This window comes from Bubalus kerabau, chromosome 1, assembly GCF_029407905.1.
Source record: "Bubalus kerabau isolate K-KA32 ecotype Philippines breed swamp buffalo chromosome 1, PCC_UOA_SB_1v2, whole genome shotgun sequence".
Classification (NCBI taxonomy): Eukaryota; Metazoa; Chordata; class Mammalia; order Artiodactyla; family Bovidae; genus Bubalus; species Bubalus kerabau.
In genome coordinates, this window is record NC_073624.1 from 171,107,522 (window position 1) to 171,128,372 (window position 20,851).

General features: G+C 39.3%; 1 protein-coding gene, 1 non-coding gene and 1 pseudogene across 3 annotated transcripts in view; 2 read left to right on the top strand and 1 right to left on the bottom strand.

Moving 5' to 3' along the window:
- The window catches only part of CANX (calnexin), a 32,277-nt gene extending 12,067 nt beyond the window's left edge, over nucleotides 1–20,210 (bottom strand). Inside the window, exons 1-8 of one of the 2 annotated variants that reach the window (XM_055539178.1) lie at nucleotides 19,995–20,210; nucleotides 18,851–18,956; nucleotides 4,802–4,978; nucleotides 4,467–4,540; nucleotides 3,979–4,037; nucleotides 3,360–3,501; nucleotides 1,896–1,977; nucleotides 1,243–1,435 (exon numbers count right to left, since the gene is read on the bottom strand). In XM_055539178.1, the coding sequence (XP_055395153.1) occupies nucleotides 1,243–1,435; nucleotides 1,896–1,977; nucleotides 3,360–3,501; nucleotides 3,979–4,037; nucleotides 4,467–4,540; nucleotides 4,802–4,975 (724 nt within the window). In that variant the 5' untranslated portion in view covers nucleotides 4,976–4,978; nucleotides 18,851–18,956; nucleotides 19,995–20,210. The remainder of the gene's footprint in view (nucleotides 1–1,242; nucleotides 1,436–1,895; nucleotides 1,978–3,359; nucleotides 3,502–3,978; nucleotides 4,038–4,466; nucleotides 4,541–4,801; nucleotides 4,979–18,850; nucleotides 18,957–19,994) is intronic. The other variant, XM_055539174.1, reaches the window with a different exon arrangement.
- Nucleotides 9,884–9,978, top strand: LOC129642537 (uncharacterized; annotated as a pseudogene).
- Nucleotides 13,682–13,789, top strand: LOC129642470 (U6 spliceosomal RNA). Its single transcript, XR_008709740.1, has one exon. It is a non-coding gene; the product is annotated as a U6 spliceosomal RNA (small nuclear RNA).
- Nucleotides 20,211–20,851: the final 641 nt, after the last annotated feature.

Genomic DNA, 20,851 nt, shown 5'->3' on the forward strand with positions numbered 1-20,851 from the left:
AGTTGGTATTACCACTGTCTATGTTGTCAACAGTTCCAATCACACAAACCTTTTATTTGTTAAACCACAAATCTACTCAGGTTGTACTTTTGGACTCCAGTGAAGAATGCAAATATAACTTTAAATCTATAAAGGTATCTTAAGTGGAATTATGCTAAAGCCTGGATCCTACAACTAAATGTCTAATAGGCAAGGGGCTAGATCACAGCACATCCAGAATACTGTGAAAGATAACACAGTACTATGCTGCTATCCTAAACGATAATGAAGGTGATCAACGTTATCAATGAAACATTCTCATAGAAAATTCTCACACTTTTGTGAAGAGAAGAAATAAAACATACTTGCTGCTGCTAAGTCGCTTCAGTCATGTCCGACTCTGTGCGACCCCAGAGACGGCAGCCCACCAGGCTCTCCCGTCCCTGGGATTCTCCAGGCAAGAACACTGGAGTGGGTTTCCATTTCCTTCTCCAATGCATGAAAGTGAAAAGTGAAAGTGAAGTAGCTCAGTCGTGTCTGACTTAGCGACCCGGTGGACTGTAGCCTACCAGGCTCTTTTGTCCATGGGATTTTCCAGGCAAGAGTACTGGAGTGGGGTGCCATTGCCTTCTCCGTTAATATAAAATTATATGTGTTTACACATATATACATGTTTATTCACATATGGCCAAATACATATCACAATGTTGATATTTCAGATACTTTAAATGTCTTCTTTTTTCCTTTCAAATTTCTATGCTGAATATGTATACTTTTGTTATAAAGGAAAAAAGTTATTGCATTCTTTAGGAAACGAGGCATGACTATATGTGATCTCAAAGCAGCAAAAAAAGCCTTATGAATATAAAAACCCCACTCCAATGTCTGAATGATTATTCTCAACTGTCTAGGTGTTGGAGCATCCAAACAAGTTCAACTAGAAGACACTGAGAAAAACTGTACACACATTTCTATCGTATGTCCTGTTACTTAACGTAACGTTCTATCAACAAGAAAAGAAACAAAGGCAAGAGATGAGTGGAAACCAAGCAAAGAATCTCCTTACAGGACATACAAGCTTTTCTTAAAACCTGTTTCTCAATTCAACCTAAGGAAGAAACATTTCTTTTAGTGCTGAGAAACTAAGTTCTTCTCACCACTAAGATATTAAGTCAATAGAGATTGTTATTTGCAGGTTTATAACTTTAGAAGAATGATAAATGGGTAATGCCAAAAAACCCCCAAATTAACAGTTTTTCTTACTTAATGTATAAAGATGTGTTTTCTTATCAGTAAAATAGGTCTTCAGATCTGCATCTGGCCTCTTAGCATGCTTTTCTTCATATACACCCGTTTTGGGGTTTTTGTGGCGGAAAATGAAGTGCAATTTATAGTCCTCTCCACATTTATCTGGACCAAACATAATCGTATAGGGGGTCTTGTCGTGGAACTGATCCTTCAGAAACAAAAATGAATTAAATAACTCAAAGTGTTGAAAAGCAACTTTTCAAAAAGTATGATATATCCTCTTACAAAATCCCAAATAGTGTCCTATTTATTTATGAGATTTGTACAGATACCAGTGAAAAGTAATAACCAGAAATTACCAGGAATTTTACTGAGAATGTATGAAAGTGATTAAAAACATAAAATAATGCATTTATCTAGAGAGTTATACCTCTTTTATAAAGTTTGCTAAACTAAAAATAACATAGGACAGAAACTAAGAAACAGCTTCGAAATTTACATTTCAAATAAAAAGCACAGAAATGTCAAAGTCGATATTTTCAACTTCCAAGATATTTCAACAGCAGGAAAGAAGACCTTTATTTTCACAGGTCTTAGAAAATTTTCTTTCGTTTTCTCTGAAATTCTTAAAAGGTAATTGGGTGGCCACATAAACAGAAAGTACTTACCAGATTGAGCTCTGGGGTTTTGGAAAGTAGTTTCACATAGGCACCACCACATTCTATCCCATTTTGGAAATTAACCTCATACCTAATTTTAGGGGGGAAAAAAAAAAGCAGAAACCATATGGCATTAATTTATTTCCCCTTTCCCTCATTTTGATCACGTTTTATACAGTTCAGTTGCTCAGGCGTGTCCAACTCTTTGCGACCCCATGAATCGCAGCACTCCAGGCCTCCCTGTCCATCACCAACTCCCAGAGTTTACTCAGACTCATGTCCATCGAGTCAGTGATGCCATCCAGCCATCTCATCCTCTGTCATCCCCTTCTCCCCCTGCCCCCAATCCCTCCCAGCATCAGGGTCTTTTCCAATGAGTCAACTCTTCGCATGAGGTGGCCAAAGTACTGGAGTTTCAGCTTTAGCATCATTCCTTCCAAACAAATCCCAGGGCAGATCTCCTTCAGAATGGACTGGTTGGATCTCCTTGCAGTCCAAGGGACTCTCAAGAGTCTTCTCCAACACCACAGTTCAAAAGCATCAATTCTTCGACACTCAGCCTTCTTCACAGTCCAACTCTCACATCCATACATGACCACAGGAAAAACCATAGCCTTGACTAGATGGACCTTTGTTGGCAAAGTAATGTCTCTGCTTTTGAATATGCTATCTAGGTTGGTCATAACTTTCCTTCCAAGGAGTAAGCGTCTTTTAATTTCATGGCTGCAGTCACCATCTGCAGTGATTTTGGAGCCCCAATAAATAAAGTCTGACACTGTTTCCCCATCTATTTCCCATGAAGTGATGGGACCAGATGCCATGATCTTAGTTTTCCGAATGCTGAGCTTTAAGCCAACTTTTTCACTCTCCTCTTTCACTTTCATCAAGAGGCTTTTTAGTTCCTCTTCACTTTCTGCCGTAAGGGTGGTGTCATCTGCATATCTGAGGTTATTGATATTTCTCCCGGCAATCTTGATTCCAGCTTGTGCTTCTTCCAGTCCAGCGTTTCTCATGATGTACTCTGCATATAAGTTAAATAAGCAGGGTAACAATATACAGCCTTGACGTACTCCTTTTCCTATTTGGAACCAGTCTGTTGTTCCATGTCCAGTTCTAACTGTTGCTTCCTGACCTGCATACAGATTTCTCAAGAGGCAGGTCAGGTGGTCTTCTATTGTTATGTCCACCCAATCCTCCAAAATTAAATAAGTAAAAAAAACCCCGAAAAAACCTAATGCCGATTCCTAATAAATACTTTCTGCAAAATCAAGAAGTTCATTTAGGAGGAAAAATGGCTGCTTTATTTCAAAATAATTCATTGGGCATGAAAAAAAAAGTTACAAGATGCTGAAACACATCCTAAAATTTCTATTGCAACATGAAATTATTCTCATTATTTTTTACATAGAGTAACAGTTTTAAACATGTATCATTCTTCCCAGAAAGCTTCTATCAAGCAAGTGTTTTACTCACTGAACAATGAGAGGCTTGGTATCGAAGATGAAGGGCTTGTTCAGTTTAGTAGAGATAGCATGGTGTTTGGCCCGAGACATCAACACAAGTCCTTTATCGCCTGGAAGTTTCGATTCCTTCATTTCATCTACCTCCCATTTTCCTGCAAGACAACAAAAAAAAGTTCCATTTCACTCCCTAACTACACCTCTGAAGATCTTTAAATGGTAATAAATAAAACTCGGAGTTGTGTAAATTCATCACATGGACAAATGTTTAACATGTTCCATTTACCTCTAAGAGCTGGCCTATTAATATAAAACACACATAACTGATAAATATTATGATATAGTTTTTAAAAACCCATAGCACATGCATTGTACCAATGCCTAGAAAAGACCTTCCATGTCCAAAATACAGTACCATGGGTAATAAATTATCTTTCCACTTTATAGTATAAAAATTAAAATTAAACAGGTCTAACCCTATAAAATATAATGGGACACACAAAAATAGCAAACTTCCAAGGAATAACCTTAAAATGTATACATACATACTCCTTTTAAACTAGTCTTGAGATGCTATGGAAACATACCGTATCTCAATCTGCTATTATATCTAAATCAAATGCAACTCTCACCATCATATTTGGCGATTTCATCATCAGTGTCATCTTTCTTGGCTTTGGATAAAATCCACCTGTAATTAAGACATCCCCCCAAATTAAGATTCAAATTATAGCTGGCCTGTAAAAAGAAACAATGTAAATAATAATAAAAACAGGGACAATTCAGCTCTTCTTAGCCCACCTAATCACTGTATTTTCAACTTTTATTAAATATGTCTTTCAAGTAGTGATAATATACTCAAATCAAAAATCTGTAACAAAACTTACCAAATTCTTGAAATAATTTCACTTTTTAAGACTCAAGAGAAAAAAAAAGTTTTTCTCAAAGAACAAAATACAAGGTGAAGGGAAAAGAAATGGAAGCAAGAACCACATGTTCTAAAAGATTTTTCCTAAATGGGACTAAAAATATAAAATACTATCTAAAAAGGAATCTACTATTCTATCTTATTTACATGATGTTTGCCTCTAAGATTTTTTTCCCCCTATGAAACACTTACCCTGATAGAGTTCCTCTGTCAAAGGAATCAGCAAAATACACTTCCCCGGTCGGAACTGGAGCTTTGTAGGTGACCTGTGTTAAATATAAAAATGAATTAAGAATTAAAATATTCTCAGTAGGATCTATTCTTTTGGTTTGCTTTCAAACTTGCATAACTGGCCCTCAAATTCAACCCATATAATTTATCTTTGGGACAACATAACAAAGGCTGACAGAGAGAGCAATAAGTATTTTAGCAAATTTTGCTTTCCCTGTGGTAAGGATCCAAAATGTACCTTCATCTTTTGATTATCTCAAGAGGCAAAACGAACAGATTCAAAGATCACGTCAAACCTTTGGCGATGGCGGACTGCTGGCATCTGGCTTCGATTTTGAGTCTTCTACCTCTTCAATGACATCATCAAGGTCATCCTCAATGTCAATCACATCATCGTCATGTCCATCATGAGCTTGAACAAGAGCAGTTCCAAGGACCAGTAACATACACAGCAACCATTTCCCTTCCATGATCTAAGTATTTAAAAAAAAAAGTAGTTAAATGTATCACCTCCTTTCAAAAGTTTTGAACCCCTTTATTTAAAATTAAGGCTTTCAAATCAGAGCTGAAAGGAACTTTACTGTATTTCATTTTATAGATAAAGAAAATGAACTCAGAATAACAGGTTTTCCTAAAATCAGTTAGTTAAAAGATCCAATTTCAAGAAAAAATTCAAAATATAACTCAAACATAAACAATTGTCCCAATATAGAATATCATGTTGGCTACACAGACCTAGGGTGTTCAGATACAATTTCAAAATAACTTCTTGCATTTGTAAAGAGCTTTACAATAGACAAAGCCCCTTTTACAGAATAGTTTAAATGAGTTAAAACATTACAATGAAATAACAGAGGAGTTAACTTGCCTCACATTAAAGACTCAATTTAAATTAGATGCTGCTGTTTTTGTCCAAAGATCAACAAGCATAGGTATGGTTTTTAATTAGTATTTTAAGGGACTTCCAGGGAACCCCGTGCAAAGCAGGGGACTTGAGTTTGATCCATGGCTGGGGAACTAAGATCCTACATGCCACAGAGCAACTAAGCCCACAGGCCACAATTAGAGACTCCATGCTCAACAAGATTCTGCATTAAAAAAAAAAAAAAGATCCTGCATGATGCAATGAAGATCCCACCTGTCAGCAACTAAGACCCAATAAGCCAGATAAATAAATAATAAATCAGTTTTAAGATTCAAGAAAAAAATATATTAAACCACAGACCAACTATTTTTATCTCTTTTTTCTAAGCCTTCAAGTGTCTTATATATTATATTAGACTGTCAGGGATGGTAGTCAATCCTCTCTACAAAACCACAGATCTAAAGATATAAAAACTGAGCCACATGGATGCACAAAATGATTTGGTAGCAGGTAGTATAGAGTTCTAATTCTGCAAGACAAAAGATTTCTGGAGATGGATGGAGATGAAAGCTGTACAACAATGTGAACATACTCAATGCCACTGAACTTGATGGTTAAGATGGTAAATCTTACAAGTATTTTCACTACAATAAAAAAGATTTTATAAAAATAAAGAAAATAGCTTAATTTTTTTGGTCACTTGTAAATCAACTTATTCTAATGCTGAATTTAATGCCTAATTCCTTATAAATGCTATAATCCTTTAAAGTGAGTAACTATATAGAACTAGATTTTCATGTATCATTTGGTGGTATTTCTTTTATTTATAAATCGTGGGTACTGTTTTCACTAAATGAAAGAAAGTAAAGCTCACTGGACTCCTAGACAGCACAGAAAATAAAGAAATAAAAGATTAAAAAAAAAATAAAAAGTTACTCATAATCTTTCCTAAGACTGGTTTAGGAGTTTCCTAGGAGTTAGGAAAAACTCTCAATGTTAACATTCTGCTATGGCTTCTTCTATACCAAGAAATGCCAGTAATTTGAATTTTTCACTAGTAAGGCTTCTATTCTCTACCACCAAAATATACAATGGCATAGCAATATTGCTTTGATTTACAACTACACTGGATTCTCTGAAACTAAACAGACTGATTCAACACTTTTATCTAAATCAACTGTATACAACCTAACAAGTCCTCACAGAAATAATGCTATAAATGGTAGTTGGGTCCCCAGGGATAAACTATAAATCAAATTAGCCCACAAAACAGGGAGTGGTCTGGAATGGAGGATTCAGGCAGGGTTTAGAAGAGTGTGACTGCGGAACAGGTTGCTGGACCAAGGAACCCAGGAAAGGTGACATCTGTGTGGGGGAGGCAGAATAAAAGTAAAAGTTGTCCGGTAGCATAAGGCTACCATCCCAGTCAGGAACAACAGGAAATGCGCTTCTCTCCACCACCATTTCCCCTACACCCTGAGTTTCAGGACCTGGTTTTTCAGGTTTGAGAAGTCTCAGGCACATATCTGTTAACTTTCACATTATCTAGAGGGTTGTTAAAGCCATGGAGGAACCACCACTGCCAAACCATGACAAATCAATTCTCACAGCTGTGTGTTCATAAGCCTAAGCCACTGCTAGTTTTACATACGCTACTTCAATACTTGCCAAAGTAATTTGCCAATACTTCCAAGAAAATGCTACAGTAAACAGGTCTAGTTTCAAGAGCCACTATTAAGCCAGCCCAAACATTCCAAATTTTGTTAAAGACTTGGTCACACTTAGAAATAATTCAACACAATATATTTTAAGGTGATCTTAATTCTCCACTTCATTAATGAAAATCCAATATTATCAAGAAACAAAACCCACCCTCATTTCAGTCCTCCTACCCACATTCCTTGTATCAAAAAGGATGTTGCACTATTACAATTTCTATAAGAAAACATAGGAGAAATTTTAAGCAATCTTGGGTTTGACAAAGAGTTTCCAATACATCAAAAGCTAGATACACAAAAGAAAAAAAATTGGTTGAACTTACTTTAACTCCATGAAAGAAACTTGAGAATTAAAAAACAAATCAAGCTAGGAGAAAATATTTGCAAAATAAATATCTAATAAAGAAATGGTTTCCAAAATGTTGAAAGAACACAAACTCAACCAGTAAGAAAACAAACCACCCAATTACAAAATGGGCAAAACATCTAAACTCACCAAACAAGATATTTAGATGGCATATGAAAAGATCAAACACCATCTGCCATTGCTAAGTCACTTCAGTCGTGTCTGACTCTTTGCAACCCCATGGACTGTAGCCCACTGGGCTCCTCTGTCCATGGGATTCTCCAGGCAAGAATACTGGAGTGGGTTGCCATGTCCTTCTCCAGGGGATCTTCCTGACCCAGGGATAGAACCCAGGTCTCCTGTAGCTCCTGCACTGCAAGCAGATTCTTTACCGCTGAGCCACCAGGAAAGCGCTTTCATCTGCCATTAGGTAACGGCAAACAATGAGATACTACAATACACCTATTAGAATGGGTAAGATCCAAAACACTAGCAAGGATGTGAAGTAACAGGAACTTATTTCAGTGCTGGTGAAAATCTAAAATTTCAGGCACTCTGGAACATATCTGGCAACTTCTTACAAAGCTAACCATAGACTTACTATATGATTTGTCAATCATGTTCCCAAGTTCTTGCCCAACTGATCTGAAGGCTTACGACTGGACAAAACCTGTCACACAAATGTTTATAGCAGCTTTATCCATAATAACTCAAAACTTGAACAAACCAAAACGTTCTGCAGTAGGGGAATGAGTAAACAAACTGTAGTACACCCATTCGATGAAATATTGTTCAGAAATTACAAGATGAGCTCCTAAACTGAATCACTTTGCTGTACAGCAGAAATTATCACAACACTGTAAACAAACTATAAACTATACTTCAATTAAAAAAAAAAAAAAAGCTATTAAGCCAAAAAAAGACTTGAATCTTTAGTGGATACTGCTGAGAGAAGGCTAACTGAGTCTGAAAAGGCCAATGCTATACAATTCCAATTAGATTACATTCTGAAAAAGGCCAAACCCTAGATATCAAAAGAAAAAAAAGAAAAATCAGAGGTTTAGAGGTGGCGGTCGGGTTGAATAGGTAAGCACAGGGGGCTCTTTTAGGCAGAGAAACTATTCTGTATACTCTTGTAATTATGGATACATGGTACTACATATTTTTCAAATCCCATAAAACTTCACAGCACAGAGAATGACTCTTGATGTATGGAAATTATAAAACATCATTTAAGAGGTTGAGTGATCCAGGACACACACAGGATGTGACAAAACAACCCAACTGTATTACAAATGTATGAAACCACCTCACTCAAAGAGGTGGCGGGAAAAGACGTTAACCTAAGTAGCTCTGGAAATCAGTGAAGTCTGCAAAACCACACTGTACAAAAGCACTATTCAAGTTAAGCTGATTCACATGAGTATGCTGCTGCTGCCAAGTCACTTCAGCCGTGTCCGACTCTGTGCGACCCCATAGACGGCAGCCCACCAGGCTCTGCCGTCCCTTGGATTCTCCAGGCAAGATCACTGGAGTGGCTTGCCATTGCCTTCTCCGTCACATGAGTATACAGGTTAACAATTTGGATACTGCTATACATATATATCAGAATTGAACAATTAATTAAATGGATGGTGTATGGTAGGAGCCACTTTCAATGCTGAGGGTGGGAACTTTACGGACAAGCAAGGGAAAGAGGCCAAGATAATCCACATGGTAATGGGCGAGAGTTAAGAGACTACAATATGAACTCATGTTTATCTTAATATACAGAGGGTTACATACGAAATATTTATAGATATGTGCATATAAACCACTTAGTATACACACATATATTTTCTTGCTCTATCAGTTAAGAGGGCATACAAGAAACTACACCTCAGTAGCAATACAATAAATACCCTAGTACCAAGGATTTTGGTTTCCAATATCATCTCCAATAAAAAGGAAACAGGGTTCCTTGGCTGATTCTAGGATTAGGGCAGCAGACATATAAGACAAGCCTGGAACATCTTGTACTGCCAGAAAGTGACGAAGTGTTCAAAACAAAAACACCCACAATGATGGGGGGCTACATCAAAGGAACAAAAGGAAGAGCAATGGCCAAAGCTGGAAAATACGAGAAGTAAGTGGTATTGGATTATATTCCAAAGCACAAAATAAATGCCCATGAATCTACGCATTACATTACTGAATAAATAAATGAGAGTAAACAAATAAGAGGCAAATTTCCCAGGCAGAAATATTCCAAGTAACAGATACAGACAGTGCACGGTCAAGGAGGAGAAACGTAACTCCCTACCCTTACAAGTGGGCTACACGTAGTGCTATCTCTCCTGTATGGGAACAGGAAAAGCAGGAATTTACAGTGGAGAAACCCAGCAAACACTACTTCAGCCAGGTGCTCAAGGTAAAGACCAAAAGTGATGTCATTGAAAACAGTACTTTAGCGCTCACTTCGGCAGCACATATACTAAAATTGGAATGATACAGAGAAGATTAGCATGGCCCCGCTAATTAATTCATGAAGCATTCCATATTTTTTGAATGGATAAGAAAGCTGTGGTACATAAACACAATGGAGTATTACTCAGCCATTAAAAAGAATACATTTGAATCAGACCTAATGAGGTGGATGAAATTGGAGCCTATTATACAGAGTGAAGTAAGCCAGAAAGAAAAACACCAATACAGTATACTAACGCATATATATGGAATTTGGAAAGATGGTAACGATAACCCTGTATCAGAGACAGCAAGAGACACAGATGTATAGAACAGTCTTTTGGACTCTGTGGGAGAGGGAGAGGGTGGGATGATTTGGGAGAATGGCATTGAGAAACATGTATATCATATGTGAAACGAATCGCCAGCCCAGGTTCGATGCATGATACAGGATGCCTGGGGCTGGTGCACTGGGATGACCCAGAGGGATAGTGTGGGGAGGGAGGAGGGAGGGGGGTTCAGGATGGGGAACACATGTACACCCGTGGCGGATTCATATTGATGTATGGCAAAACCAATACAATACTGTAATTAGCCTCCAATTAAAATAAATAAATTTATATTAAAAAAAAAAAAAAAAAAAAACCAGTACTTTAACCTCTGTGGTCTTCCTCCCCAAAATCCATATTCCCTCTAATCATGAGAAAAACATCAAGGAAATCCCAACAGAGGGACTGCTGTCCTGACCAGTAGTCCTCAAATTGTTCAAGGACATCAAAAACAAAGAAAATCTTAAAAACTGTCACAGTCAAGAGGAGTTTAAGGAGACACGACGACTAAATGTAACATGGTACCATGGAGCAAGAGCAGCAAGTAAAAACAAAGGAAATCTGAATCAAATACGGACTTTGGTAACTACCATGACCCGTTCATTATTTATAATAAATGTACTATACTAATGTTAATCATGGCAGAAATGATTCTACAGATTTAAAAACGATTCTGTAAAAAATTCATCTTTTAAAAAAAGGATGTTCCACTATTATGCATCAAATATTTGTCTCCTATCCCAATGGCACCCCACTCCAGTACTCTTGCCTGGAAAATCCCATGGACAGAGGAGCCTGGTAGGCTGCAGCCCATGGGGTCGCTAAGAGTCGGATATGACTGAGCGACTTCACTTTCACTTTTCACTTTCATGCACTGGAGAAGGAAATGGCAACCCACTCCAGTGTTCTTGCCTGGAGAATCCCAGGGACGGGGGAGCCTGGTGGGCTGCCATCTCTGGGGTCGCAAAGAGTCGGACACGACTGAAGCGACTGAGCAGCAGCGGCAGCAGCCTCCAAAAAAAAATTCCAGGGCTGAAATATATACTATTGGAGTCTAGTCTAAGTCTCTTTTCAGAGAAGAAACTGAGGTCCAACAGACTGACTTGCCAAAAACGGTTATTGGCAAATGAGGAGCAGAGGCCAAGTCTCCTGTCTCCCAATACTTTACTTGATAATTTTATACCACTTTTGTCTTAGATACAAAATGATTTTTCACTTATATTAATGTTCAAGAAGACATCTAAGAAGCAGCTTTTTTCTCCCTTTAAAACTCTTCAAGGACTTATCTGGTGGACCAGTGGATGAGAGTTCATGCTTCCAACACAGGGGAGCCGGGTTTGATCCCTGTTGAGAGACCTAGATCCTTCACACCCTCTGCCACAACAAAGACTCACTGCAGCCTAATTAATTAATTACTTTGGGAAAATAAATAAATAGAACTCATGTGTCTTAACACTTAGAAACTCCTAAGCAGAGAGTGTAAGGGTTTCCCAGGTAGCTCAGTGGTAAAGAATCTGCCTGCAATGCAGAAGATGTGGGTTCAATCCCTGGTTCGGGAAAATCCCAACCTGGAGAAGGAAATGGCAACCCACTCCCAGTATCCTTGACTAGGAAATCCCATGGACAGAGAAGCCAGGCGGGTTACAGTCCATGGGGTTGCAAAAGAGTGGGACACGACTTAGCAACTAAACAACAAAGCCGACAGCGTATTTCTCTGTTGTCACTATTTTTAAGATTATTAACAGGAAATATGTAACAAGAAGCTCAACAACAAAGCAATAATGCTTTAAAAAATAAACAGCACATTTCCCCCACTCCCCCACTTCCCCAAAGTCCCAGAGCAAATGACTCCTAGATCTAAAATATTCAAGAATAAAAGTGAAGAAATTATGTGCCTGTAAACCAAGTTAACACTTTCCAGCAGTAAAGAAACATTAACATTTTCTAAGTCTCTTCACAGTTCATGCTCACTAAGCTACATTACCTCTTCCAGTGCAAGATTTCTCATATTCCTGAATGCCATTATAGCAGTTTCTCTCATGCTTTCTGCTTGAAAGCCATCCTTTTCTTGGAGTACTTCTTCCTGATTTTCCTCTAAGAGCCATTTTTATTTTTATTTTTTTTCTTAATCACCACAAGGCTATTACCTTAAACTCTACCGCAGTGCCCCTTTGAGCTTGGGCACAAATGCTAGGTGGATGTCTAATTCATGACTAAACTGCTTAGTGCCACCAGCTGTCTCTCAGCGCGCCAGGTTACAGTCCTGTCTTGGCCAAATTACAAATCACTTACAGACCTCCAGGAGACTAGCAATTAAAAATCAAAACCACAAACAAGAAAATCTTTTAACATTTATGAGTCTACCAAAGTGAACTTTTCTTAAAAATACCCTTAAATTAGATGTAAATATAGTTTTGTGTGGCTGTATCGTACAGCATCCCTTAACTAGAGCAAAAGTGAAGTCAATAAAACCAACAATATGAGGGCCAAGACTATACAGGCCAAGTTCTGATTTCTGTTGATTCAGAACTTGATCTGGAAATAAAACTTACAATTTCTAGGTTCCAGAGAAGTGAACAGACTGCACTTCCTTCAAATACTCATTAAAAATTTCTCAGCTAGATTTCTTTTCCCCCTTTGGCCGTGCCGCATAGCTTGAGACATCAGGGATCAAACCCAGGCCCCAACAGTGAAAATGCCTAGCCGTGAGACTGCCAGGGAATTGCCTCAGACGGACTTTCAATAAATACTGGGTGGCAGGGCTCAAGACTGTTTCCTGGCAGTCACAAGACTGAAGTGTGAAAATTCTGTATTACAAAGGGTTAAAGGAAAAAATGGGTCTAATGCCCATCAGCAAACCTGGCACATATTAAACACGAAATGAATGTTTGCTAATAGTGTTCAATTCCATGAGGGCCAACTAGTTATCAAATATTAAAAAAAAAAAAAAAAAACTCCGACCTTCAGGATCAATAAAGGGTGTCCTTAAAGTCTGGAAACATAAAATGTATTTGCCCATGTTTTCAGAGTTCATGAATATTCTGTATCATTAGTTCTACCAATCAAGTTTCAGGGGGGTTGGAGGTGGATAACATAAACTCATAACCTTTTATCTAACTAGGAAAAAAGATGCAGAGAGCTGTTAGTTCTACTTAAGACTCCAGCCTGAATATTTTGTCTATAAAAAACACCAAAAAGCAAAAACGTTAACTATCAACTAGTGTCATGATAAAATTGTACGTAACTATGTACACCTAAGGGCAGGTAAAACCTGGAGAAATCCAAATATGGTCTGTAAATTGTACCAATGCAATTTTTTCCTAGTTCTGATATTTTACTATAGTTATCTACCTATACTGTTATTTGGGGAAGCTGGGTATTGGGTACAAGAGATCTCTCTGTACTATTTTGCAACTTTTGTAGGTCTGTAATTATTTCAAACCTGAAAGCTTCTCTTAAAAAATGTATTACTGGTGCTCGCTTCGGCAGCACATATACTAAAATTGGAACGATACAGAGAAGAATTAGCATGGCCCCTGCGCAAGGATGACATGCAAAGTTGTGAAGCGTTCCATATTTTTACTAACGCATATATATGGAATTTAGAAAGATGGTAACAATAACCCTGTGTACGAGACAGCTAAAGAGACACTGATGTATAGAACAGTCTTATGGACTCTGTTGGAGAGGGAGAGGGTGGAAAGATTTGGGAGAATGGCATTGAAACATGTATAATATCATGTATGAAACGAGTTGCCAGTCCAGGTTCAATGCATGATACTGGATGCTTGGGGCTAGTGCACTGGGCCAACCCAGAGGGATGGTATGGGGAGGGAGGAAGGAGGAGGGTTTAGGATGGGGAACACATGTATACCTGTGGCGGATTCATTTCGATATTTGGCAAAACTAATACAATATTGTAAAGTTTAAAAATAAAATAAAATTAAAAAAAAAAATGTATTACTGGGTCAGTATGGTTGGTTCATTAAGACTTGATCAAAGTTGTATAGAAACCAGCTTTAAATCGACCCAGTCTTTCAAAGCACAGAAGTACAGAGAAAGACCCAGAAGTGTGAGTTGGATTAGAAATCTGAACATCTTGCCCCCTTCCTTCCAGTTAATAAGTGTTTTGCTTTTAACAATCAAATATAATTATCAGCCTATATCCAAGGCAAAGAATCTCTACCACTGGGATCACATGGACAAATGTACACAAAGCCAAGAAATGTACACAAAGCCAAGAAAATACATGCATATTTGTAATATACATTTATAAATAATATAAATGATTTCCAACTTGCATCTCAATTTTCCAAGGACAGAACAAAAAGCCCAGTTCTCAAAATCTCAGAGTCAGAAGGATTCTTCAAGAGACCTTAATCTATTCACTCTTAGTATTTCAGTTCACTTTTTAACTTTTAAGAGTGAATTTACCTTGAATTCTAGAAATGGAAGCATTCTATTTTAAAACTGACGATTCAGAAAATTAAGGCCTTATGCAAAAGGCACTACAGTGTATGTGATGGTGTACACTGTCATGTCAGAGAAATCCGGGTTCAAGACTTTCTTCACCCTCTTTGTAGCCTTGGTCAGCTTATTCAACTTACAGAAGTCTTTCTTCCCTATTTTATAAATGTAGCTAGTAGTACTACTAGCTCAAAGGCTCGCTGTGAAAATTCAAAAAGATAATACACAGTATACAGAGTCCAGTACTTCGTAAGTACACAAATGATTTGTTCTTTTGATACACAATTAGTACAACCACATCTTCAATCCCCAGACTGCCTACACCTCCTACATATTTCAACAAAGCTGAATGATTTTATGTAACAAGAAGAACTAGCTTTCTTCTCATTATATTCTATGATTTTTTTCTTTAACTCTTCCTTGCAATGGTGTATATACAACTGCAGCATTTGGACAGGGAAATATCCCTGTTTATCTGTGACTTTCTTATTTTCTGCTCTGCCACCAATTTCATGAATTCCTCCAAATTTATTTTTGGTTAATGGTAACTCTGTTCTCAGAACACATTCTAAAGAGTCCTATTATTTTACTATACATACTGAAAAATATACATGAGACTTCAACTGAACACAAAATATTCTATTAGAAACATACACATTCTGCATTGAATTTCAACAAATCAAAAGTTGATTTAGAGCAATTTTAGGAACTGGCAAACACTAAAGAAATATTAAATTTGTCACCTCATAGGCAGTATCTTTATGCTCACAAAGGGGCCATTCAAAAAAAAAGATTTTTAAAACAAATGGCGTCTCAAATTATTTTAAAATTAAACTATGATATTTTCAAGATAGTCTATTTTGCATCTATTTTCATAAAGATATTAGTCTATGGCTTTCTTGTCAAGTCTTTGTCTAGTTTTGGTATCAGGGTAATACTGGCCTCATAGAATGTGTTGGAAACTATTCTCCTCTCTTCTATTTTTGGAAGAGTTTGTGAGGGATTAGTGTTAATTCTTCCCTAAGTATTTGGTAGAATTCCCCAGTGAATCCATTTGGTTCTGGGCTTTTAAAGATTTTGTTTCTTAAAAGTAGTTAGGGGGACTTCCCTGGTGGTCCAATGGCTAGGACTCTGTGCTCCCAATGCAGGTGGCCCCAGATGGTCGGGGAACTGGATCTAAGCAACTAAGACCCAGGGCAGCCAAATAAATAGTTTTTTTAAGTAGTTAGGAAATTTCACTTCTAATTACTTTAATCCATGAGAAATTAGAAAGGAACAACAAATCCCACAAAAGGAATTTATCTCTTAGGAGGGTCAACAAAGTTCCCTTATATTCCTAGTCTGTTAAGTGCTTCTATCATGAAAGGGTGCTGCACTTTATCAAACTGAGATGATCATGTAGGTTTTTTGTCCTTTGTTAATGCAATATATTACATTCTTTATTGTATGGTAAACCAACCTTACATTTTTGGGTTAAATCCCATTTGGCTGTGGTGTATAATTCTTTTTTATATGTTGCTGGATCCCACTTACTAGCATTTTGAGGACTTTTCATTTATTTGCTTAAGGGATATTGTTCTATGGTTTTCTTGTGAAGTCTTTAATTTTGTTATCATGGTAATATTGGCCTTAAAGGATGAGTTAGAAGTGTTTTCCTTTCTTCTATTTTTTAGAAAAGTTTGTGAAGGATTGGTATTAATTCTTCCCTAAGTATCTGGTAGACTTCACTAGTGAAATCATTCAGTTCTGAAGCTTTTCTTTTTGGAATTTTATCTCTTAAAAGTAGTTAGGAAATGTCACCTCTAATTCCTTTAATCCATGAGAAATGAGAAAAAAGAACAGAAGTGACCTAGCTGGCAGAATTGGTTATTTTTTTTTTTAAAAAGTGATTTTTTTTTTTTTCCTTTTGCCTGCACAGCTTGCTGGATGTTAGTTGCCCAACCAGGGATTGAACTCGTGCTCCCTGCAATGGAATAGCCAAGTCCTAACCACTGGCCCACCAGGGAATTCCACAAAGTGATTTTTTTCCCAAAGGCTGAATGTAATTAAAAAACGAGGCAGTCTTTCCTTCATGTAGGCTATCCATTTATCTACCCTTTTAAAATGTTATGTCTCACTGATTTTAGACACCTTTAGATTGTCTAATTTAATCTTCATAAGATCCCCAGGAGCTTCTGTCATCCATGTGACACATGAGGAAACTAAAGCTAAACTGTCCAAGGTCACAGTTAAAAGTGCAGTTAATGAGCAGGACTGGCTTCTCATGTGGTTCAATGGTGAAGAATCCACTGGGGAAGCAGGAGACGTGGTTTGATCTCTGGATTTGGAAGATTTCCTGGAAGAGGGCATGGCAACCCACTCTAGTATTCTTGCCTGGTAAATCCCAAGGACAGAGGAGCCTGGCAGGCTACAGTCCACAATGTCACAAGAGTCAGACACAACTTTTGTTCCTGTACAACGAGGAGCAGGAACTCAGAAGTCACAATCCCTAATCTTCTACTTAATAACTTGGCATATTGGGTGAATTACTAACTTCAGGGCCTCAGTTTTTCCTACCAGGCTCCTCAGTCCACGGAATTTTCCAGGCAAGAGTACTGGAGTGGTTTGCCATTTCCTTCTCCAGGGTATCTTCCCAACCCAGGAATCGAACTTGGGTCTCCTGCATTGCAGGCGGATGCTTTACCATCTGAGCCATTTACACTGGGATACATTTACACTGTGTATGCCTTAGGATAGCTATATAAACAAAATGCATGCAATGTGTTCATATCAGTACCTGGCTTACAGTAATGTGCAACATTATCAATGATTTCTATTATTACTAGGTGTTGCCCAGCGACACTGTTTAAGCTTTGATGGTCCTAAAACACTGAGTTTTAACAGCGATAAGAAACTTGAAGTCTTAGATTGAAAAGGAACCACTTAAAAGGAATTTGATTCCAGTCACAGATAACCATTTTACTACTACTTTTCATTCCTCTTGATTACATCTAGTCAAAACATCAAAGCACATAACAGTGGGAGGGAAGTACATAAAATTCTAAGTGGTCCTTACTGTAAATGCTCATCCACTAAAAAAATAGATGTACACTGCCTAGTTCAGTTCTGAATTCTGGTTTTGATTGACAGGAACATTAAAATGTATCTTTCCACAGCACTTTCCTTTTTCGTATAAACTAAGTCGATTTAAAATGTGGATTCCCAAAACATTGCTGAAGATTCTAAGTTACTTAAAAAAATAAAATTCTCCAAATAATTTTCACAGTTAAGCTTAATTTAAAAATCATCTGTTATAGTTAACAAAGCATTCAGCCCGCACTTTTCTGACAAAGCTCTACAGTAAGCTGTACAGGTTGTAACTATGTTCAGGCACTGTTATTTCCTAGGAGTTGTTATGAGCTGCCAATTCTTCTACTTGCATAGTTCATTACGCCATTCAAAGTGGTTTCATGTTCACCATCTTATTTGTCTCTCCTAAAAGATCCCTAATGGTAAGGTATACTTGGCACTCCTCATTCTGTTCTAAGATGTGGAAACTAATGTTGTTCATTAAGCTAGTTACCTCGCTGGGCCTGGAATTCAAGTCTCTCCAGCCTGCATTTGTGCTTACCAATTGTCACTTCATCCCCTTAAGCTATCTCTCAGGGCCAAGTGAACTCTAACTGAAAGGATGCAAGAGCATGATTGCCAAACTGCAGGAACAACTTCTGTCAAAACGTTTACCCCTCAAGGTCCTTGGAAGATAATGTGCTAGTTGAAACTGTTGAGTCAAGATAGTCAGGTAGGGAGTTGCTGACGTTCATTATCAGACAGGTTAGGAAATGCGTTCGCTGTGAGACATTTACTCCAATACACCGTTCATTCTGGCCATCTCATAATCCAGTTCCCTGCCTTGTTTGCTTGTGCGGGGGCACAGGAGAACTCCCACACAATTCTCTACCTCTGCTCTTACTACAGAAAATGGACAACTCAGCAGCGATTCTAGTCATGGCACTTAAACATGGCTGTTAAAAGACTGACATACAGAATGATTTTCAAGATCAATACAGTTCCTCCCTTTAAAAAAAAAAACCCTGAAACAAAACAAATCCTCCCGCCCACTAATTCTTATTCAAAAATTAAGCAAAATGTTCCATTTCCTAACTCAGAGGTAAAGAAACCTAACTGTGGCTCACCTTTGTCCTCCCAAGCTTTTAATATTCAGCTCAGTTTAACTTCCTCCAGCCAGCATTCACTTGTGTCATACCCAGCAGTTAATCCACTAAGTCCAGTTTCTTCCTCCTATATCCATAAACATGACTTCAGGTCCCAGAACTTAACCAACTCAAAAAGGAGGATGTTGATGTAGGGGACCAACATCATTCAGGCCTTAATTTATTTAAATCATTTATCAAGTAGTCAAAGTGCCTCCTGTCCTTTTTTATACACAGTTTAGTTCTAACAACACCACCATCAGATTTTATATTCATTATTTGGAGAAAAATGGAGTACAGAGGAGAAGTAAAATGCCTAAGTTCATATAGCAACAAATGACAGATTAACGACTTGAACCAGGGCCTTAGCCTTAACCACTACATCAAAACTGCCTCAACTAAAACTCCTGATCATAAAATTAATCCCATGACCTTGAGCCAATCATTTCAGAGCTCTGGGCCTCAAGTTTCCTCCACTATAAAATGACTTGCCCAGAGAGCTTTTGGGTGCTTTCCTGCCAGTCTTTGTGAATTTACAAACCAGATTACTTACTCCTCATCCATGAAGAGATATCATTAAATGTCAGGGCTTAAGTTTTCCAGCCACTGCGTGTTCTAGCACATTCTCCATACTCCACTCTTCACTCTGTGATTTTAATTTTCAAATACTGAACCTCTAATGCTAAATATTCTCTCTCGACCCACTATCAACTCTTCCCCACTACAAGGGACATCGACTAGGCCCGATCCTATTCCAGACCTTTACCCAGTTACTCCAGGCCACTTCCCAGCTTCACAGTTAGCCAGCAATAGGCTTAAGAAAGCCCTAGAAGCAAAGCCAGAAGGAGAAGTTAGCTTTCTCAGAGGTCAAAAGAGGTTCTAAGGCACCTGCCACGCCTCCCGACCCCGGTGGCGCGGCCTGGGCCTGGCTCCCTAACTCAAGCGGCCCAGGTCCCGGCCTCACACCACACGGCCGGAGCGCCAGCCTGGGACTGAGCTTTCGAAACCCAGCCGGACCCCACGGCCCCGGCCACGCCCGACTCTTCGGGCCCCCGGTCGCGGCGCCGTGTATCCAGGCCCCCAAGGGTCCTCGCAGGCCCGAACACAAGCAGGCCTCCCGTCTCACCTCGAGCCTCGGCGGGACGGCCGGTGGCGCCCGCGCCTGCTCCCACCCGCACAACTGGCCCCGCGCCGCAGAGAATACAGCGGCTGAGGCAGCACAGCAGCTGAAGAAGCACGACCGTCACGTGCCGCAGAACCAAGAGGCCTTGACTCCCGCTGCCGCCGCGCGAGCTAGCCCCAGCGCACGAAGCCCGGCCCTGAGCCCGCCCCTCGCTCCTGAGTAGCTACGGCTAGGGCCAAGGCCAGCCCCCCCGCGCCAGCTTCTGAATTCAGTTGGTCAATGCGACCATCGCTCTGAGGACTTTCCCATACGCCCCCTAGGGCTATTCTTCGTGGAGCGTGGGGATTGGCTGGGAGTGAGGCAGGAAGTGGCCGTTGGTTGGGCGGTAGGGAAGGGGGCGGGCTGGGGCGGAAAGAATACTCCCGGGCGCGCGCGCCCTGAGGCGGGACCAGCCCTTCAGGAGTTCCCGCGCGCGGTTGCGCTGGTTCCTTAGTGGGCGCGCTTCCAGAAGTTGCATCTCTCTCTGTCTCTGTGGTTCCCACACCTTCTGTGCCTAGACCCGGGTCTCGGAATCTGGCATTCCGTTCCCTTCTTTGGGGGTCAGATGTCACCTGGCAAGAAGGGATGGGAACTCTGGTGAACCATCGGGAAGGGCCTTGCCCCCGATGCAGCGAGTGCGCAGCGCTAACGGCTCCCTCGGTCCGGCCTAAAGTCGACTGCACTGCGCTGTGTAAGCAGGCGCCTCGGTTCCTGCAGTGTCATTGCTCTAGGCCCTGCAGCCTGAGGCCACCTTGTTACCCAAGCTCAAATACACTCCACAGTACTACACTCCAGGTTTATTTCAATTTTCAATTTGTGAT